A 17277-nucleotide genomic window follows, 5' to 3' on the forward strand; every position below is an offset into this window, starting at 1 on the left:
TATACTTAATGTTTGAACATATACCGGTAAAAGTAAACTGTCTGAAAGGAAGAAATATTGTATTATTTTTAGGCCTGTGTTCCCTGGGCATGTATACTATAAAGTAGCCACTAGGCAGAGGCTACCTTTTCCAGTCCATATTTCTAAACATTGCTATGAAACCAGATTTTTACCTCCCAGTGTAGCTTAAGTTACACTTTTCGAAAGTACTTTATTACTAAGCAACATATATAAAAGCTGTGCTTCTTAGCATTGACATTGAAATGCAACATTAATGGCATAGTAATTGTATTTTTCTTCTTTTATGGACAGGGAGAGAAACTGATTATAGATGAACAATTCCAGAACAGCACAGAAAATGTTTGTCACTGCACTAAGTACAAGTGTTGTAAGTATACAAGATTTTTAGTTGAAAAAAGCATTTAATTTATCCTATTTAATTCAAGGCTATGGCCACATTCACACATCATGCTGTTTAGGACAGACTCTCCTCCCCTTCCAGAGGTTTGTAAGCTTGTACTTCCCCTTTTGCTTAACCAGTTTGTTGCTTTATCCAAGCTTGCACAAAGTAGCTAACATTAAGTATCATCTGCTTGAAACAAGCCAGCTTGGTTTCAAGATAGCTTATTTCAAATGAGCCATAATTATTATCAACACATTTGTCTGTATGAAACAATGAACCATGATGAAGCAAAAGTGGAAGACAAACCAGTTTCATATGCTGCTGCTGTGTTTCCAAGGAAGCATTATGTAGAAGGATTGGAAGTATTATTATTATTATTATTATTATTATTATTATTATTATTAAGTATCAGTGTTAGTATAATAGTTATAAATTGTTCTAAATCTATAGTTTCTCATTATTCTAAGGAAATCATTCTTAGAAAATATTACTACATATTTTTTATGCTTTCAAGAAAAGCTGAACAGATATGTTTAATGAATGTGGCCTTTGGTTTTTTTAAGAGGCAACCAGTATGAGCCAACATAAAGTCGTAAATAGATAAAAATGGATTCAGTTGACTCACTTTCACGAATAAGCCAAATGATATTTGTGAAGGTCTAAAAGTATTATGTCCTCGCTATTCTTTATTCTTTTGAAGTATCAATTGTCATCGGTTTTGATTATTTCAGTTAACTTTCTCCAATGTACTTTGTTTTTGGAAATCTGTTCCAGCAAGAGACAAAGTGTGCCTAAGCAGCGAGAGAGGTGTTCTGCATCCAGGACAGTCCATTGTTGAACACTCACCTGATGGTGTTTGCCACACTTCGTACTGCACAAGCATAGTTGATCCTGTTACCAAGTACTATCGGATAAATATATCCACTATAGATTGTGCGGCAAGGTGCAAATCTGTAAGAAGTTTAGAATTTAACTTTGGGTTTTCTCTGGTAAAATAGAACAGCAGATAGGAATAATTAAAGTAAATCATTTTATTAACAATAAAGGAAACTAGTGCAGTTGCACTAATTTCCCCACCCAGAATCTCTGATGTCTTATAACAAGAGGTCTTATTTGAAAACTGGGATTAGTGGTTGACCCATTGATAGCATTCAGTTATAAGAACAGATGTTTTAATGCTGCTATGATTTGTTCTACAAAAGTAAATACTTGCTGTTAGAAGTTAACTCCTCTGCATAGGTAATAGTTTCAAGGATCAAAGCAAGCTGCAGAAATGTAGAGTATATTTACCGAACATTACATAAATTAATCAATTGATACAATGCATTTTGTTCCTGGTGAAAATTTCCCCATATATTGAATCAATTGATATTGTATCTGTTTGTTGAGGCTTGAAGAGCTTCTGTACAACAAACAAGAAACTGAGCATCATTATAACTATTCTGCTACAGCAAATGCAGCCAACAATCCTTTCTATGAGGACAGGATATCATGCTATTAGTGTTGGACAAAGGCTTGTTGAAATATTGCACTATGCATAAATACAATTTAATTGTGAAAACTCTCATGTTTTTGCTAATATGGAAGACAGAAAGTCATTTTATGTATGCTTTAGTGGCGTAAACATGAATGTGCATGTGATACACATAAATGTGTTAGAAAATGCAAGCATAGTTCACTGTTTGAGTAATTGCCATGAGCAAACAGAAGTCAAACCACAGCATGAATTAAAACTTAATAGCCATGCTTGACTTCTCTGCAGAACTTAAGAAGTTGTTGCCTCAACTGATGGACATTAACCAGGTTATCCTGGTTTTATTGTATCACGGCATCTTGGCAACAGAAGATAATCTTTTCTTGGACACAACAAATGTGTATGAACTGTACATTTATCATGCTAAAAACTGATCACGTTGAACGGCCCACAATCAATTTCAAAGTGGCTGAGCCACAGCATGAACCCAGCTTCCCATATGCAAGTCTAAGGGTCATTGAAGTACACTGGTCTCCTAGTAATAGTAGCAGTACATTTATTTAAGGTACAGTAATACATTTAATAGTACCGTTAGATACTATGATTATGACAGAGTTCGATGGAATATTGTAATAAAAATACATGTTTGTAATCTTAATTCCTGATTTGAAGTATATTTGAAATGATATCCTTTACTTTATCAGAATGAAGTCTATGAACCTCCAGAGGATTTAACAACCTGTTGTGGAAAATGCAAGAATGTGTCTTGTGTTCACTCTTTCAGCAATGGAACAGTTTCACATTTTAAGGTAAATTCGTACTTACAGTTTTTCTTATGGAGGGAGAGTAGCTCTCATTGGATACTAAGTGTAAGTGCTGAATTAAGTTTGTGCTTCCGACCCAAAAAACCTGTTGTGGAATTTTTTGAGCAAGCAATCTGTGCTCAAATTACATTAGCGAAACAAATTTAGGAATCATGAAGTTGCACATTCCTACTCTGGTGATGGCATAGCTATGTATGATGGGAGCTACCTGGATAGTACTGAATGACGTGGTAGGATGATGGTACTCACTTGGCCTCCTGACAATGGAGTCACTGTTTTTATTGTGAGGGCAAGGTAGTGAGGCAGTTGGTGCCATGCAAACACACCAGCAACAGGAGTTCAAGATTGGCTCCACCAGTGTGCTTGCACAGCATCAACCTCCCAGCTGCCTTGAGGACATGGGTAAGTGCTGAGTCTAGTGACCAAATGCAGTTGCTGACCACTCTTCTTCCCATCATTTCATTTTATTGAAAAATCTTAAGGTGGGAAAATCAACAACTGTAAGATCAATAAGGAGCACTATAGATAGTAGAGCAGGCATCCCCAACCTTGGGCTCTCCATATGTTTTGGACTACAATCCCCATCATCCCTGACCACTGGTCATGTTAGCTAGGGATCATGGGAGTTGTAGGCCAAAACATCTGGAGGGCCGCAGGTTGGCGATGCCTGTAGTAGAGGAATAGTACAGCTCTTTAACAGTATGTACGCTTTGGCTTCTCTTCACAAGAGGTGGGACGGGGGAGAAACAATGATACTTTCACTACTAATTTGCACCCTACATAGAGTTATGTAACCATTCAGAAGTCACATTGAATTATGCTGGTCTGTCACAGGACTATGTGAGAATAAGAAATATAATAAACCAAGGTTGCTACAGTGCAGAACTGTATTACTTCATGGATGCATCTGGAAGTCTTGTTTCTCAGAAAGGCACAGTACTGATTGTATTTGGTATTAGGAATGTCAGTGACAGCTCCCTCAGTGCGAGCAAGTGGCTTATTTTGACCTTAAATCAGGTTTGTTTGTGTGTGTTTTTTAAAAAACTGCAAATTCTATTGGTTTTTGAAGTGTTTGTATTTCTGACGATTATTTTAAATACTCAAAATAGCCTGGCACCAGTTGGATTTCGAACTGTGTCAGATACGACTGCACAAACACACCATTTGGACCTGTTCTAATTACATCAGCCATCAGCTGTCCACCGTTTAATGAAACGGAATGTGTGAAGGTCAGTGGTTCATCCATTTTGCATTTGATTTTGAAAGCTTTTATTTTGCTTCCTCTGGACACTTCCATTTATTGCAACAAGATGGAACAAAAGGTCGTAAAGGCTAAAGAGCCGGAACACAGGTTAGACTTTGCATTTGGAAATGGGATGGTGTTGAAATCAGTCTTCCCTCTGGTGAGTGACCCTTCTCCTGGCTGTAACATTTAGATCTACTTAACATATACATCACAAAACCGCCACACTGTAAGTCTCTGTGTGCCCACCACACCCCTGGGCAGCATTGGTAGGGAAACAGGGATGCTTGCAACATCATGGTAATATAATTACCACAGAGTTATATGTAATGTAAACTACCATGGATCCAGTGCTGTAAAGTGGTTAGCCTGTAGGTCCTAGGACTTGGGAGACCAGGATTAAAATCCCCATTCAGACATGAAGATTACTGGGTGACTTTGGGACAGTCTCCACCTCTTAGCCTAACCCACCTGACAGCATTGTTGTGAGGATAATATGGAGAGAGGGAGAGCCATGTACACCACCATGATATAGATGCAAATAAGAAAGAAAGAAAGAAAGAAAGAAAGAAAGAAAGAAAGAAAGAAGAGAGAGATAGAGACTTTTCAGAGCCATAAAGATAAAAAAGCCTCTACAGTGAGCACTGTGACTGCTCATTGATTTACCAGGTGTAGAAGTGTTCTACAGATGATGGGAAGAAAGCAAATGTTGTGTCACTCCAATGCAGTTCAGAGGGGCAGTCAAAGTGCCTAGAGGATTATACATACATTTTCCTCTCAAGTAGACTTTGAAGAGAAGCCTTGCTATGTTGCTCCTAATCTGTTTGATTTGACTTTTGTTTAGAGTGAACGTTACGCTGAATCTAATATTTTTATTTAAAAAATGTAATAATAGAATCACAGAACTGTAGAGTTGGAAATGCAGGAATATGTATCTGTCCCATATGGGGATCGAACCTGCAACATTGGCATTAACAGCATCACGCTGTAACCAACTGAGCTATTCAGGCTCATATTTTGTTTCAGTTAAAATAAATATTGTATTATTCTCTAGGTTCTGGTTTATTTACTGTTTAGTTTTCTTAATAGTGCAGTTAAGTGCTCTTCCAATAGTTCATCTCTACTATTACTACAACCTGTGAATTAGTGCTAAAAATGATTTCATATTGGTAGTGACTTTTTTTTTAATACAAATTCAGGTTGGAGGATATATTGTACCATTCTTAGAAGGATGCTGCAAAACATGTAAGTACCAAAACTTCAATAATGATGTACATATGAGAGAGTTTTGAGGGGTACTGGTTGCCTTCTGAAACATCTAAATAATAAGCAGCACGAACAATAACAAAAATTAAATTGGTTTACCCAATGGTTACAATAGCAGTAACATTCTGAACTTAACTTTAGTTCTTAAGAGATCATGTGCCATTTAAATCAATGAAATTTACCTCCATGTTTTGTTTAGATCATTGTGTACCTAGTATGAGATTGTGAATGATTGTAAAAAAATCACACAGGTGATAGCATTGTCTACCATTGCCAGTAAAACTAAATCTAGATTCAGTCTGAGTTAAGACAATATTTACTAAGGTTAGAATGACACCTGTGTTATTTTCGCTGGTTGGGACTGAATCTAAGGCTACTTTTCTGCAACCAGTAGTGATTCTTTTAATCATAATTCACAAATCAGACCAACCAGCTGGGAGTGGGGCAAGAGCTGGAAAATTGCTAATCAATGATTCATTCACTATGATTTGAAATATTAGTTTGGTTGCATGGTCATTTAGTTGATTTAAATGAGCTTTGCTGTTTATTTCCTTTAGCTGAAGATTTTACTATTTAAAACTATTACTATTTAAAATACCAACACAGAACCAAACAGTCATAAACAAATAAGTACTTACAGGATAAATAAGAAACGAAAAGGAAAGCCATAATGTTGTTACACAGGGACATAATTCATCAGGAAATTCTGCAGCTGAAATCCCATTACAATTTACAAAAGCTATTGCGGGGTGTGTGAAATAAAGTTTTTCATGGTTTCAGTTTGCCAAGAAATTATTAATAATAAAGTAGGGGCATATTTGTCTATGATATGTGGTATATTTTATATTTTAAGCTGTTTAATTTACATTTAAAAGAATATAAAGGGAACAGTGTCATTTTCAAAATATAACTTGACATGTAGAATTGATGTTCATGAAAATGTGCCTCTTTGTTTTCTGACATCAGCTTTCTTTGGTATTCCTCAAAATAAAGTTAACACATTACAGAAGTAGAGGCTCTGTGAAAAGCAGAAACTATTACTAATATTTTGTTTAAATATACCGGACAAATGAATCATGGAGGCAGTATCTTCATTTTATGGTACAAAGGAGTTGTCAGCTTAATTTATTTTATAATTTCATAGATACTCACATTTTTACTAAGCCCAGAATCACTTGGGTATATGTTTATATCAGAGGCTGCAATCCTATGCTAACTTACTTTAGAGTAAATCTCATTGAACTCAGTGGGACTTATTTCCAAGTAAACATTCAAAGGATTGTGTGGCACATCATGTAGTTCCACAAAATCCATAGACTAACAGTGCATGTCTTCATGTTGGCTTGTGGCTATTGTGAAGTGGTTAGAGTGTCAGACTTCACCTTGGAAGATCTGGGCTCAAATCCTTGTTCAGTCATGAGGCACTTTGGGTGTTGTTGTTGTTGTTGTTTAGTCGTTTAGTCGTGTCCGACTCTTCGTGACCCCATGGACCAGAGAACGCCAGGCACCTCTGTCCTCCACTGCCTCCCGCAGTTTGGTCAAACTCATGCTGGTAACCTCAAAAACACTATCCAACCATCTCATCCTCTGCCGTCCCCTTCTCCTTGTGCCCTCCATCTTTCCCAACATCAGGGTCTTCTCCAGGGAGTCTTCTCTTCTCATGAGGTGGCCAAAGTACTGGAGCCTCAGCTTCACAATCTGTCCTTCCAGTGAGCACTCAGGGTTGATTTCCTTCAGTATGGAGAGGTTTGATCTTCTTGCAGTCCATGGGACTCTCAAGAGTCTCCTCCAGCACCATAGTTCAAAAGCATCAATTCTTCGGCGATCAGCCTTCTTTATGGTCCAGCTCTCACTTCCATACATCACTACTGGGAAAACCATAGCTTTAACTATACGAACCTTTGTTGGCAAGGTGATGTCTCTACTTCTCAAGATGCTGTCTAGGCCTGTCATTGCCCTTCTCCCAAGAAGCAGGCGTCTTTTAATTTCGTGGCTGCTGTCACCATCTGCAGTGATCATTGAGCCCAAGAAAGTAAAATCTCTCACTACCTCCATTTCTTCCCCTTCTATTTGCCAGGAGGTGATGGGACCAGTGGCCATGATCTTCGTTTTTTTGATGCTGAGCTTCAGACCATATTTTGCGCTCTCCTCTTTCACCCTCATTAAAAGATTCTTTAATTCCTCCTCACTTTCTGCCATCAAGGTTGTGTCATCTGCATATCTGAGGTTGTTGATATTTCTTCCGGCAATCTTAATTCCGGCTAGGGATTCATCCAGCCCAGCCTTTCGCATGATGAATTCTGCATATAAGTGGTTCAAAATTGGCACTTTGGGTAGCTTTGGACAACTTTACTTCAGCTTAAACTTCCCGTGTAGATTTGTTGAGTGGATAGAATTGGTAATGCTCATGTATTATATTATTACCGTAGCTACATAGCAATGCAATATACTTGCAGTAATATGAACATGTCAGTACAATACATTTTTTTTAAATATTCCATGTTGAGCTCCCTGGAAGAAAAATGGGACACAAACATGAAAAAATAAATAAGATATTACTGTGTGTAATTTAAGGAGAAGGAAATTGTTTAGCAACTACTACATATAAAAGAAAGTTACATGCACACGTGCAAGAACCTATTTTAAATATAAAACAAGAAAATATTATTTAAACTCAGGAAGGAATTCAAAGTAGCACTAAGAGGCTCTGTCAGTGCAGGCAATTATGCTTCCTTGATGGAATGATTTCCTCCCCCTCATTCCCCTCCCCCCAATTATCATGGGGGAACGGGGAGAACTCTTGGAGCAGTGGGATGGGGAACAGGAGTGTAGAGCCAAAATATGTACCTTGAAGGAATGAATGCCTTAGCACAACACTGAATTCCTCCCTAATGTTTGTGCATCTATGTATCATATATAATGTGTTCGATTTGTAATATTCTTATTAGGTTCTGGAATGTCATTGTTGCTCCCATTCCCCGTTAGCCCAGTCACTCCTATACCTAGTGCTAGCTGTAACACAGGTACATATTCTTGGAAATCAGTAGGAACAAACCAGACAGAACCATTGTTGATTTCCAACAATGTACTCCCTCATAGGAGCATCATGCCCTCAGGTCACAACATCTGGTTGAAATAAGCTGTATTGAAGTATGAACTGCTGATTTTTTTCAGATTTGCTCACATATCTTTTCATTTTGCACTGTATGGGCAGTGCATTGTTGTTAGCCAACAATGTACTGTTGGTAGTAAGCATTTGCGTAGTGTTTTAGCTTGCTGCATGGTTATTTTGCTTGCTATTTTCAGTAATTTCCATAGTTCTGTAGAAAATAGAAACTAATCGCTTTGCTTGTTAAAGCTTGCTGTTAAAATAACACTTACCAAAAAGTATGGCATATGTGTATAGCACTGTCTCCTTGGGTATATGCTGAATGAATGGCTAAATATTATCATCTGTTATTTAACATTTCTAAAAATAATTAAGTGGTGCTGGTAGTTGCTCAATGAGAAATGCTGCAAACCAGAAACAGTGCAATAATCCTTCACAAAAGTCTTCCCCATACAATTGACACACTGTCTTCTGGCAGAGTTCCTATTGGATTGGGAGTAAATAAGCAAATTGTTCCTGTTGACTTGTTTGTTTTATTTTAAATATTTGTATGCCACCTGTCCAACCATATTTTCAAGGCAGTTGGCTGCAGTGTGATGTGTAGCTTCTAGCTATGAAGGATTGCAGCACGAAGAAATAGTTTGACTGCAGCTGCATGTGAAGGTGGTCTCACTGATGGGCCACTCTCAACTAAAAGGCTTGTAGCTTGAACTGAGAATGATAGCAATAAAACACCTCTGTGAATACTGGTGTTATTCAGGAGTTTGTGCCAATGTAAGAACAGTGGTATCTCATATGTTGCAAACAAATCCTAGCTTGCAATGCAGCCTGTCTGTTATTCATTTGTAACTCCTATGTAAAATAGTTGGGCTGGTGTTGAAGATTTGGAGTGGGGTATCATGCATAGGAAAGTTGCCTCCAAATTGCACTGTTTCACCATCTCATCTATCTAGTTCCCTATTACACAGTTTGGCATTGGTGGCTGTTGCCTTTGTGGCTTTGTGTTTGATTTGGGATGTCACATCATGTTGTGCAATTGTCACAGTGTGAAACCCTTAGAGTGCAATCTTCAAATTGCTTACCCAAAATATGATGGTGTAATTACCATAGACTTGGCACTATGAATGTTGCCATGTACACACCATATTTATTTTTATGTAACACCACTTTAGTAGTATTGAATTCAGCTGAATTAAATTATGTTAAGTGCTTTTGGAAAATACTTGGATAGTTTACTTCCACATTTTGAGATAGACCTATTCACATTCATGAGGCTACTTAGCAGTAAGTAATTTAAGACTAGGGCCCTAGATTATAGTCCTGAGCTCTTACTTGAGAACAATTATTAAAAACACTGGCACTTTAAAATAAATACATTTGGAATTAAGTTTTCTGTTAATTTGGAAAGTGAATTTTAGGGTGCTGTCCACCCCAGGAACTTCATTGGTACAAGCTCCACTCATTTCAATGGCAACTATACTGACACAGTCCTATCTATATTTAGATTTTTTGATACACAGAATATTTGTGCTGGTAATAAATGTAATGCTTAGAATAATTTTGAGAGCCCAAAATTTGAATGACATAGACCATTGCTCATGGTCTTTGTCTATTATTTTCTATATGCTTACCTGGTGTATTAATTGGTTTCTAATCATGTCATTCTTTGCAGGCAAGGAAGATGGAAAATTCTGCAAAAAGGTGACTGTTAGGATGACAATACGCAAGAATGATTGTCGAAGTAACACACCAGTAAGTAAATGATTAGCAGTGTCCCACTACTATTTGCACTCTGTTACCCTGAAAGTTTAGCATTATTGTTGGTTGGAAGCCATTTAGCCATTTCTCTTAGCACAGTAAGTTATTTTTCTGCTTATTTCCAGGTAAATATTGTTTCCTGTGATGGAAAATGCCCTTCGGCAAGCATATATAATTATAACATCAATACATATGCAAGATTCTGCAAATGCTGCAGGGAACTTGGGCTACACAGACGAAATGTGCAGCTATATTGCAGTGGCAACTCCACCTGGGTCAGCTATACTATTCAAGAACCCACAGACTGTTCTTGCCAGTGGTCATGAAACAATGCTACAAGAAATCAATGTGTTCAACAGCTTTGGGTGAAATTAATTTTACTCCCTGAGTTAGGACAAAGAATGTTGATGACACAGATGCCTACAGTTACAAAAAAACCCCCAGCATTTAAATAAACTGGATTGTGTTCTGGGATCTCTGCTGAACAGATGAACTTACAGCACTGATGTTATATTTTCAGAACACAACCCCACAAAAATCTGAACGTTCCAGTGAGGCACAATATTCTAAGGGTTAGTTCTTACAACAAAATTGGCCACTTAACTGATTGTGTGACTGGTCTACTTACAGGAGCAGTGTAGCATTTAAACAGAGAAACACAGTTTCATGGTAGCAATGGCTGTGAAGAGGCAAATATGCATTTTCCAATTCTCCCATTCATGGAAGTTGTTGCTTGTTCATGTTACATTGTTCTTATGAAGTCATAGAATTCATGTAAGCTGTTAAATCTACAAATCATTGGTTGATTGTGATATATGAACCATCCCTTAGAACCACTAAAAGAGAAGAGCCCTGATCCAGCTCTAGTTGCAAGGAAGAAGTTGTGTCCAACTAATGATGGTTCTAGAAGATGGATCTGTGTTCCCCTGTGCACCCATTCAGTTAACTATGCATTATGGAAAGGTGATACTTGTAGTACTTCTTTAGCGATTTGGGGAGGAAGGGGATCCTTTTGGTCAATTTTTTATAGCTAGATTTCTATTACTAGTCCATAATAAAAACAAAAGCAAAAAATATCTGAAATTGCAGGATTTTGGTCCTATTGTTAATTTCATTTTTTAAAAATTGTGGTATGTGCCAACTTTCAAAAGAAAAGGGATTGCCTTTGAAAGAGGCCATGAAACAGACAGAACTGTTTTTGTGGATGTCTGATTTATTCTGTGTCAACCACACCACCACTTTTTAAAACAGGGTGACCAACAGATATTTTGGACTGCAGCTGTCATTGTCTTTGACAGTTGGCATGCTCAGCGGGACTGATTGGAGTTGTAATCTGAAACATCTGGAAGGTGCCAGGTTAGGAGGGATGGATGGACCCATTAAAGACCAGTCTATCCTGGTTTCCAGAAGCTATGGGGCTAAATTTATCCTTCCCTGTTTCTGGGAAGATTTTTTAAAATGGAAAATCCTTAAAAAGCTGCCTAGAAACACACTTTAATAAATAAATAATATACCAGGTGGTCCAAGAGTTGGGCACTGCCTCCAATCTTTCCCTCCCCACAAAAAATCCTGAAGCAGGGCACCCAGCTGCCTTCAGCTTGAGTGGTTAGTGCATGGTACTCTATGCCACCACGCAAATTGATTCAGTGTGCAGCAAGTTCTCCTGAGTGTTACAGGACTTGCAATGCTTTTACTGTCCAATTCTCCCTGACGGAGACAGAACGTCATCAAGTCCTGGTGGCACTAGGTGCTCAGACTGGGGGCAATTGGATGCCCTGTTTTAGAAGTTTAAAATGAAAATTGCTGGAGGTGGGGAAAAGATGGCAGCCATCAGGCTGCATTGTAAATGAACCTACCAGACTGAGGGTTCTGAAGACCATTAAGGCAATTCTGGTCATGATCCACCCAAGTTGGATTAGACAAACTTGTTTTTTGAATCAGAGTAGACAGATTCCTACCCCATCCCTACATGTTCGCTATCCTTGTCCCCCCCCCCAAAGATCCCCACACATCTTCAAATAGTGTACTATGAAATCCTATGCATGTTCTGTTGAGTTCAGTGTGACTTCTTCCCAAGCAAGTTTGTATAGGATTGTAGTCGTAATACCTAGACAATATTGTGTTATGAATGTATATACATTGGATGACACAGCAAGTAAATTGTAAGAAAGTATACATCACACTGATAATGCAAAAGAAGGCAAATGATATAAATATAGTTATGTTTATCAGGGAAATATTTTCAATATTGAGAACTGTATATATAAACATGTTCCCTGGTATGAAATACAATATTTTAAATATTTTATGGTGTTATGTAAAAGCATATTTGCTAGGAAATATAGATCTGCCATTTGACAGCATCCAAGTTAAATATTAGCAATAGCTGCATCTTGAAAACATTATGACAAACTGATTTACACCAGTTTATCAAATTTAAAAAGTGTTTCCCTTTCATTTAAACACATTTTATATGAAAAATAAATCTTTTGCCTTCTATAGCATATCATATTGTATGTGTGACATTTGTGTGTCTCTTAAGGAGAATATCCACCATCTAGAGAAATATACAACTAGCTCTCTATATAGTTTGGGGGTGACTGATCATTTTTCTCAAATGATAATTTCCCTACATTGCATTTCAAGCTACTTTTCACAGAATCATAGAACTGTAGAGTTGGAAGGGACCCTGAGAGTCATTTAATCCAATCCTCTGCAATGCTGGTATCTCAGCTAAAGCATACACAACTGATGGCCACCCAACCTCTGCTTAAGAACCACCAATGAAGGGGACTCCACCACTTTCTGAGGGAGTCTCTTCCACTGCCAGGATAAATTCAGAAGCAGTTTATGATGTATTATGGAAGTTGGCTTCTCAGAACAAAATCAACTAAAGAGATGGGTTACATGATGTTTGTAACAGCAAGTGACACATGATTCTCTCTGATCAAATATATTCCTTCCTGACTTTCTCTGACCAGTTCGATCAAATATGTGTTGTGAAATCAAGAAAACAATATTATATGCAATCACTTTGTATTATTCAGCTTCTGAACTATTTCCAGCAGCTGGTATTGTGAGGCAGAGCTGATCTCTTGACACCAGCATTGCTGCTGCTCACCCAGATGGTGCAAGGGTGAGACAAAGTGGCAGCAAGGTCAGGACCACACAGGCGCACTGGTGGAACCAGACTTGCTTTTGTACTCATAGCCCCACCCGCGCTACTGTTCTACACCACCCCATCCTCTAAACAGCCATGCCAGTATCAGGAGGGCACCTCTGTAGCACTGTCCCACCATGCCAGATGCTCAGGGGAGCAGGGAAGTACTTGTGTTGAGTCTGTTGCAGCAAAATAACAAAACAGCTTGTGAACTGTTAAAGGTAGACAGGTTGGTTGACAGGACAGAATAATCTACTCATGTACTTTGACCCTGCCTTTGAGAATCCCTGGTACTAGAATTTGCCTCTTGCAAGCAATTAAATTACAATGATAATAAAAAAATACTAAGGCAAAAGTCACATCGGTTTCTTTGCTATCACTTTCTGAATACTCTGCATGTTATATTCACTTATCTAATAAACAGGCACTCTTTTATAGGTTAGTTTTTGCTACTAGTGCTTTAAAGTGTTCGATGCAACAAGACTGCATTGGTGTATTTCATTTATATTGTGTTACAAATCCTTGAGTGAGTTTTTGCAACACAGCTGACCAATGATGGTGGTGGGTTGTTTTTTTAAAAAATCAAGTAAAAGAGTTCTGTTTTTATTCTAAACCATCTTTCTGAATTGTTCCCACTGAATGTGCAACATAAATGGTCACATTTTACACTGGATAATAAAAATCAAAAACATTCTTGCCTTTCAAAGATACTGTGTTTCTATCCCCAAACTTTAAATAGAGGCTGTTTAAATAAGGCGATATTCCTTTCAGAGGTCCTCTATCAATTTTATAACCTGTTGGATCAGACAGAAAGTTAATCTCTTCTACCATTCTGTTCTCACAGTGGCTAACCAGATGCCTGTGACGTAAGTGCAATAATAGCTCTTTCTGCTCATACTCTCCAGCAAGTGGTCAAAGGATGCATGGGATCCTTCTGACATGAATATGCGAGGTACTTCTTGTAGAGCCCTTTGACCTTTTACTGCAGCTCATGTGTCAGATTATTACAAATGTCTGTTCTGACATTAGAAGTATGCCTGTGACACTTTTCAGAATTTTACCTTCAACAGGGAAAAATATCAGAAATATCTTCTTTGACATTCACAGCAGGGGCTGCCAACCTTTTCAGGTCAGTGGGCATGTTTGGAATTTTGAAAAAGTGCTGTGAGTGCCTGTCACAAAATGGCTGCCTTGGGGGATGTGGCCACACACAAAATGGCTGCCAGATCTAAAAACATTAAAAGAAAGGGACCACAAAATTGTGTGACATGCTCCCACAATCAAACCAGGAAAAGGCAACTACATCAGCCATTGTCACATTCACAGAAAGAAGCTCTTTGTACCTTTCCTTTGTTCAGAGCAGCCTTGATATCCAATGATATGTGAGCATGTTTAAGCAAATATGTTTGATGCAGGAAAGCTTGAGCCAGAACTGAGTAGGAAGAGAAAAGAGCCTGTTGTGCATTGTGTATTTTTAAATGGATATTTACTGAAACTTTTTGCGTGGTGGGCACATTTTTGCATTGGTGCCCCCTGGCATAAAAGCATTCATCCATTTGGTTTTGGTGTTTAAGGGGTCATCAAACGTTTTCAGCAGGGGGCCGGTCCACTGTCCCTCAGACCTTGTGGGGGGCCGGACTATATTTTGGAAAAAAATGAACAAATTCCTATGCCCCACAAATAACCCAAAGATGCATTTTAAATAAAAGCACACATTCTACTCATGTAAAAACACGCTGATTCCCAGACCGTCTGCAGGCCAAATTTAGAATGCGATTGGGCCGGATCTGGCCCTCGGGCCTTAGTTTGCCTAAAATGTAAAGGTAAAGGGACCCCTGATGGTTAACTCCAGCCACGGACAACTCGGGTTGCGGCGCTCATCTTGCTTTACTGCTGAGGGAGCTGATGTTTGTCCTCAGACAGTTTTTCTGGGTCATGTGGCCAGCATGACTAAGCCACTTCTGGCGAAACCAGAGCAGTGCACGGAAACACCATTTACCTTCCCACCGGAGTGGTACCTATTTATCTACTTGCACTTTGACATGCTTTCAAACTGCTAGGTTGGCAGGAGCTGGGACCGAGCAACAGGAGCTCACCCCGTTGCAGGGATTCGAACCACCGACCTTCTGATTGGTTTAGACCACAGTGCCTCCTGCGTCCCGCTTTAGTTTGCCTGCCCATGGTTTAAAGGCTAACATAGAGTTTCTTTAGTCAGTTTTGCCTTTGGAAAGATAGCACAATGTTTTAAATTAACAAATAAATGAATGTGGAGTTAAACATGGAAGTTTCTATTCTAGTTACCAAATAAGCAAGACTCCTTTTGCAACAGTAAACACCCCGATTTTAATCAGTTGTTGACTAATGTACAGGACTCAGTCACTGCTAGCAGTGATAGTTGACTATCATCAAGTTTGTTTGATAGAAATCTGTTCAATGTTGATAGTGAATGGTTAAACATACATATAGGGCCACTGTCCCTTTGTGTTTCCATGATTATCTTCCTGTTGCGGGACTGAAATAAAAATAAATTTGACTATTTTATAAACCTGATCTTCCAAAATTCAATTTGTTCCACATTTCATGTTTTAATTACAGTAGAAGCTTAAAGAGCACTCTTGCTCTTGATCTCTCTTTCCTAATCCCACAGCTGTGTTATCTAAGCCCTATTCCCTCCTGGCAGCTGTATTGTTGACTTCTTGCTTCCTAAGTTCCTAAAGAGGACAGAAGACAGACAAGTTCTATTTTGAAATGAGCATTTTGATCAGGCCATAATAGGTCTGATCTCCACACACAGAAAACACACACACACACAGTATGATGACGTTGGAGACTTGTGCTTCCAGGGGTTCTGAGATGTAATTGAATGTGGCCTCTGCAGTATATTCTTTTAGAGGAATATTATCCTGTTAAAATGCCTAACATTCTTTAAACAAGAGTGGCTTAGTCAGGGAACTAGTGTATCTTGTATTGTCGTTGTTGCCTGATTATCAGCATTAGTAAATAAGGGCTGCATAAGACACAGGCAGCCATGCTGGTCAATTAGGAAAAAAATGACATCAACAACAGCACTATACCTTTATTAGGACCAATTCTGTTGCCTTTGAAGAGAACCCATTTCAAAATATCCTAGAATTGGAGGAAGATGACTTACCCTATAATGATGGAATTTGGTGTAAGCTGGAAACGTCATGTATTCCAACCACAATATAAAATTGCCAGTTTGAATTATCTCCCTTGGGAGGCTTGCCTGGTGCATTCATTACTTATCTTAAGGCACCAGGTGAAAAGCTTTCTCTACAACCAGGCCTTTGGTTGATGAACATTCTGTGGCCTTTAAAATGTGTTTAGGGTGAGGTTATTGGTTAGTTTTTGTTTTATTATGTATTTTGTGTTCTCATTTTGTATTTTTATGTTGTGAACCACCCTGTGATCTTTGGATGAAGTGCGGTATATAATATATAATGGAAATAGGAAAGTTGGGACAAACACAAAAGAAAATGTCTGCTACCAGTTCAAATACATGTGGGAGTGGACTACTTCAGTCTAATTCAAAGAGTGAGGAGCAAATTAAGAGCTAAATAATGTTCAAATGCTGACAAGCCCTGCAGGATAAAGCAGAGGCTTGGCAATTGCTGTAAACAGAATCTTTTAGGCTGCTAAATTTTTCATACAGCAAAATATTACAGTGCTTCCCTCTAAGCTTAAATCCTTTCAAGCAAGGAGCTGAGAAGTAAACCACCTATCTCCAGCAACCTTTCCTTTCTGACAATGCTTCCTAAGTGATCCCAGCATGGAATGCATATCATTAAAACATTTGTTTCTCAGCTTTCTTCTCCTTGACAGGAAAAAAGAGTGAAGGGAATGGTGACATTTCCCAGTTTTTTTGGCCCGGCTGTATTGTAACACTTCTAAATCCTCTGTCAACAGTGGCATGGTGTTGCATTCATGTTTTTTTAAAGTCTCTTTCTAGGATCCATCTGTTATATAAATAAAAATAATGCAGCCCTATATTTTTATGGTACACTAATCCACCTTGGCTA

General features: G+C 38.4%; 1 protein-coding gene across 1 annotated transcript in view; it reads left to right on the forward strand.

The window, feature by feature from the left end:
* Window positions 1-10804, forward strand: part of OTOG (otogelin) — a 94309-nt gene extending 83505 nt beyond the window's left edge. The window contains exons 50-56 of the mRNA XM_081903506.1: window positions 313-388; window positions 1178-1356; window positions 2582-2686; window positions 3811-3930; window positions 5144-5189; window positions 9992-10071; window positions 10203-10804. Of these exons, the coding sequence (XP_081759632.1) occupies window positions 313-388; window positions 1178-1356; window positions 2582-2686; window positions 3811-3930; window positions 5144-5189; window positions 9992-10071; window positions 10203-10403 (807 nt within the window). The 3' untranslated portion in view covers window positions 10404-10804. The remainder of the gene's footprint in view (window positions 1-312; window positions 389-1177; window positions 1357-2581; window positions 2687-3810; window positions 3931-5143; window positions 5190-9991; window positions 10072-10202) is intronic.
* The last annotated feature ends 6473 nt before the right edge of the window (window positions 10805-17277 follow it).

Source organism: Podarcis melisellensis (genome assembly GCF_964234715.1).
Source record: "Podarcis melisellensis genome assembly, chromosome: 1".
Lineage (NCBI taxonomy): Eukaryota > Metazoa > Chordata > Lepidosauria > Squamata > Lacertidae > Podarcis > Podarcis melisellensis.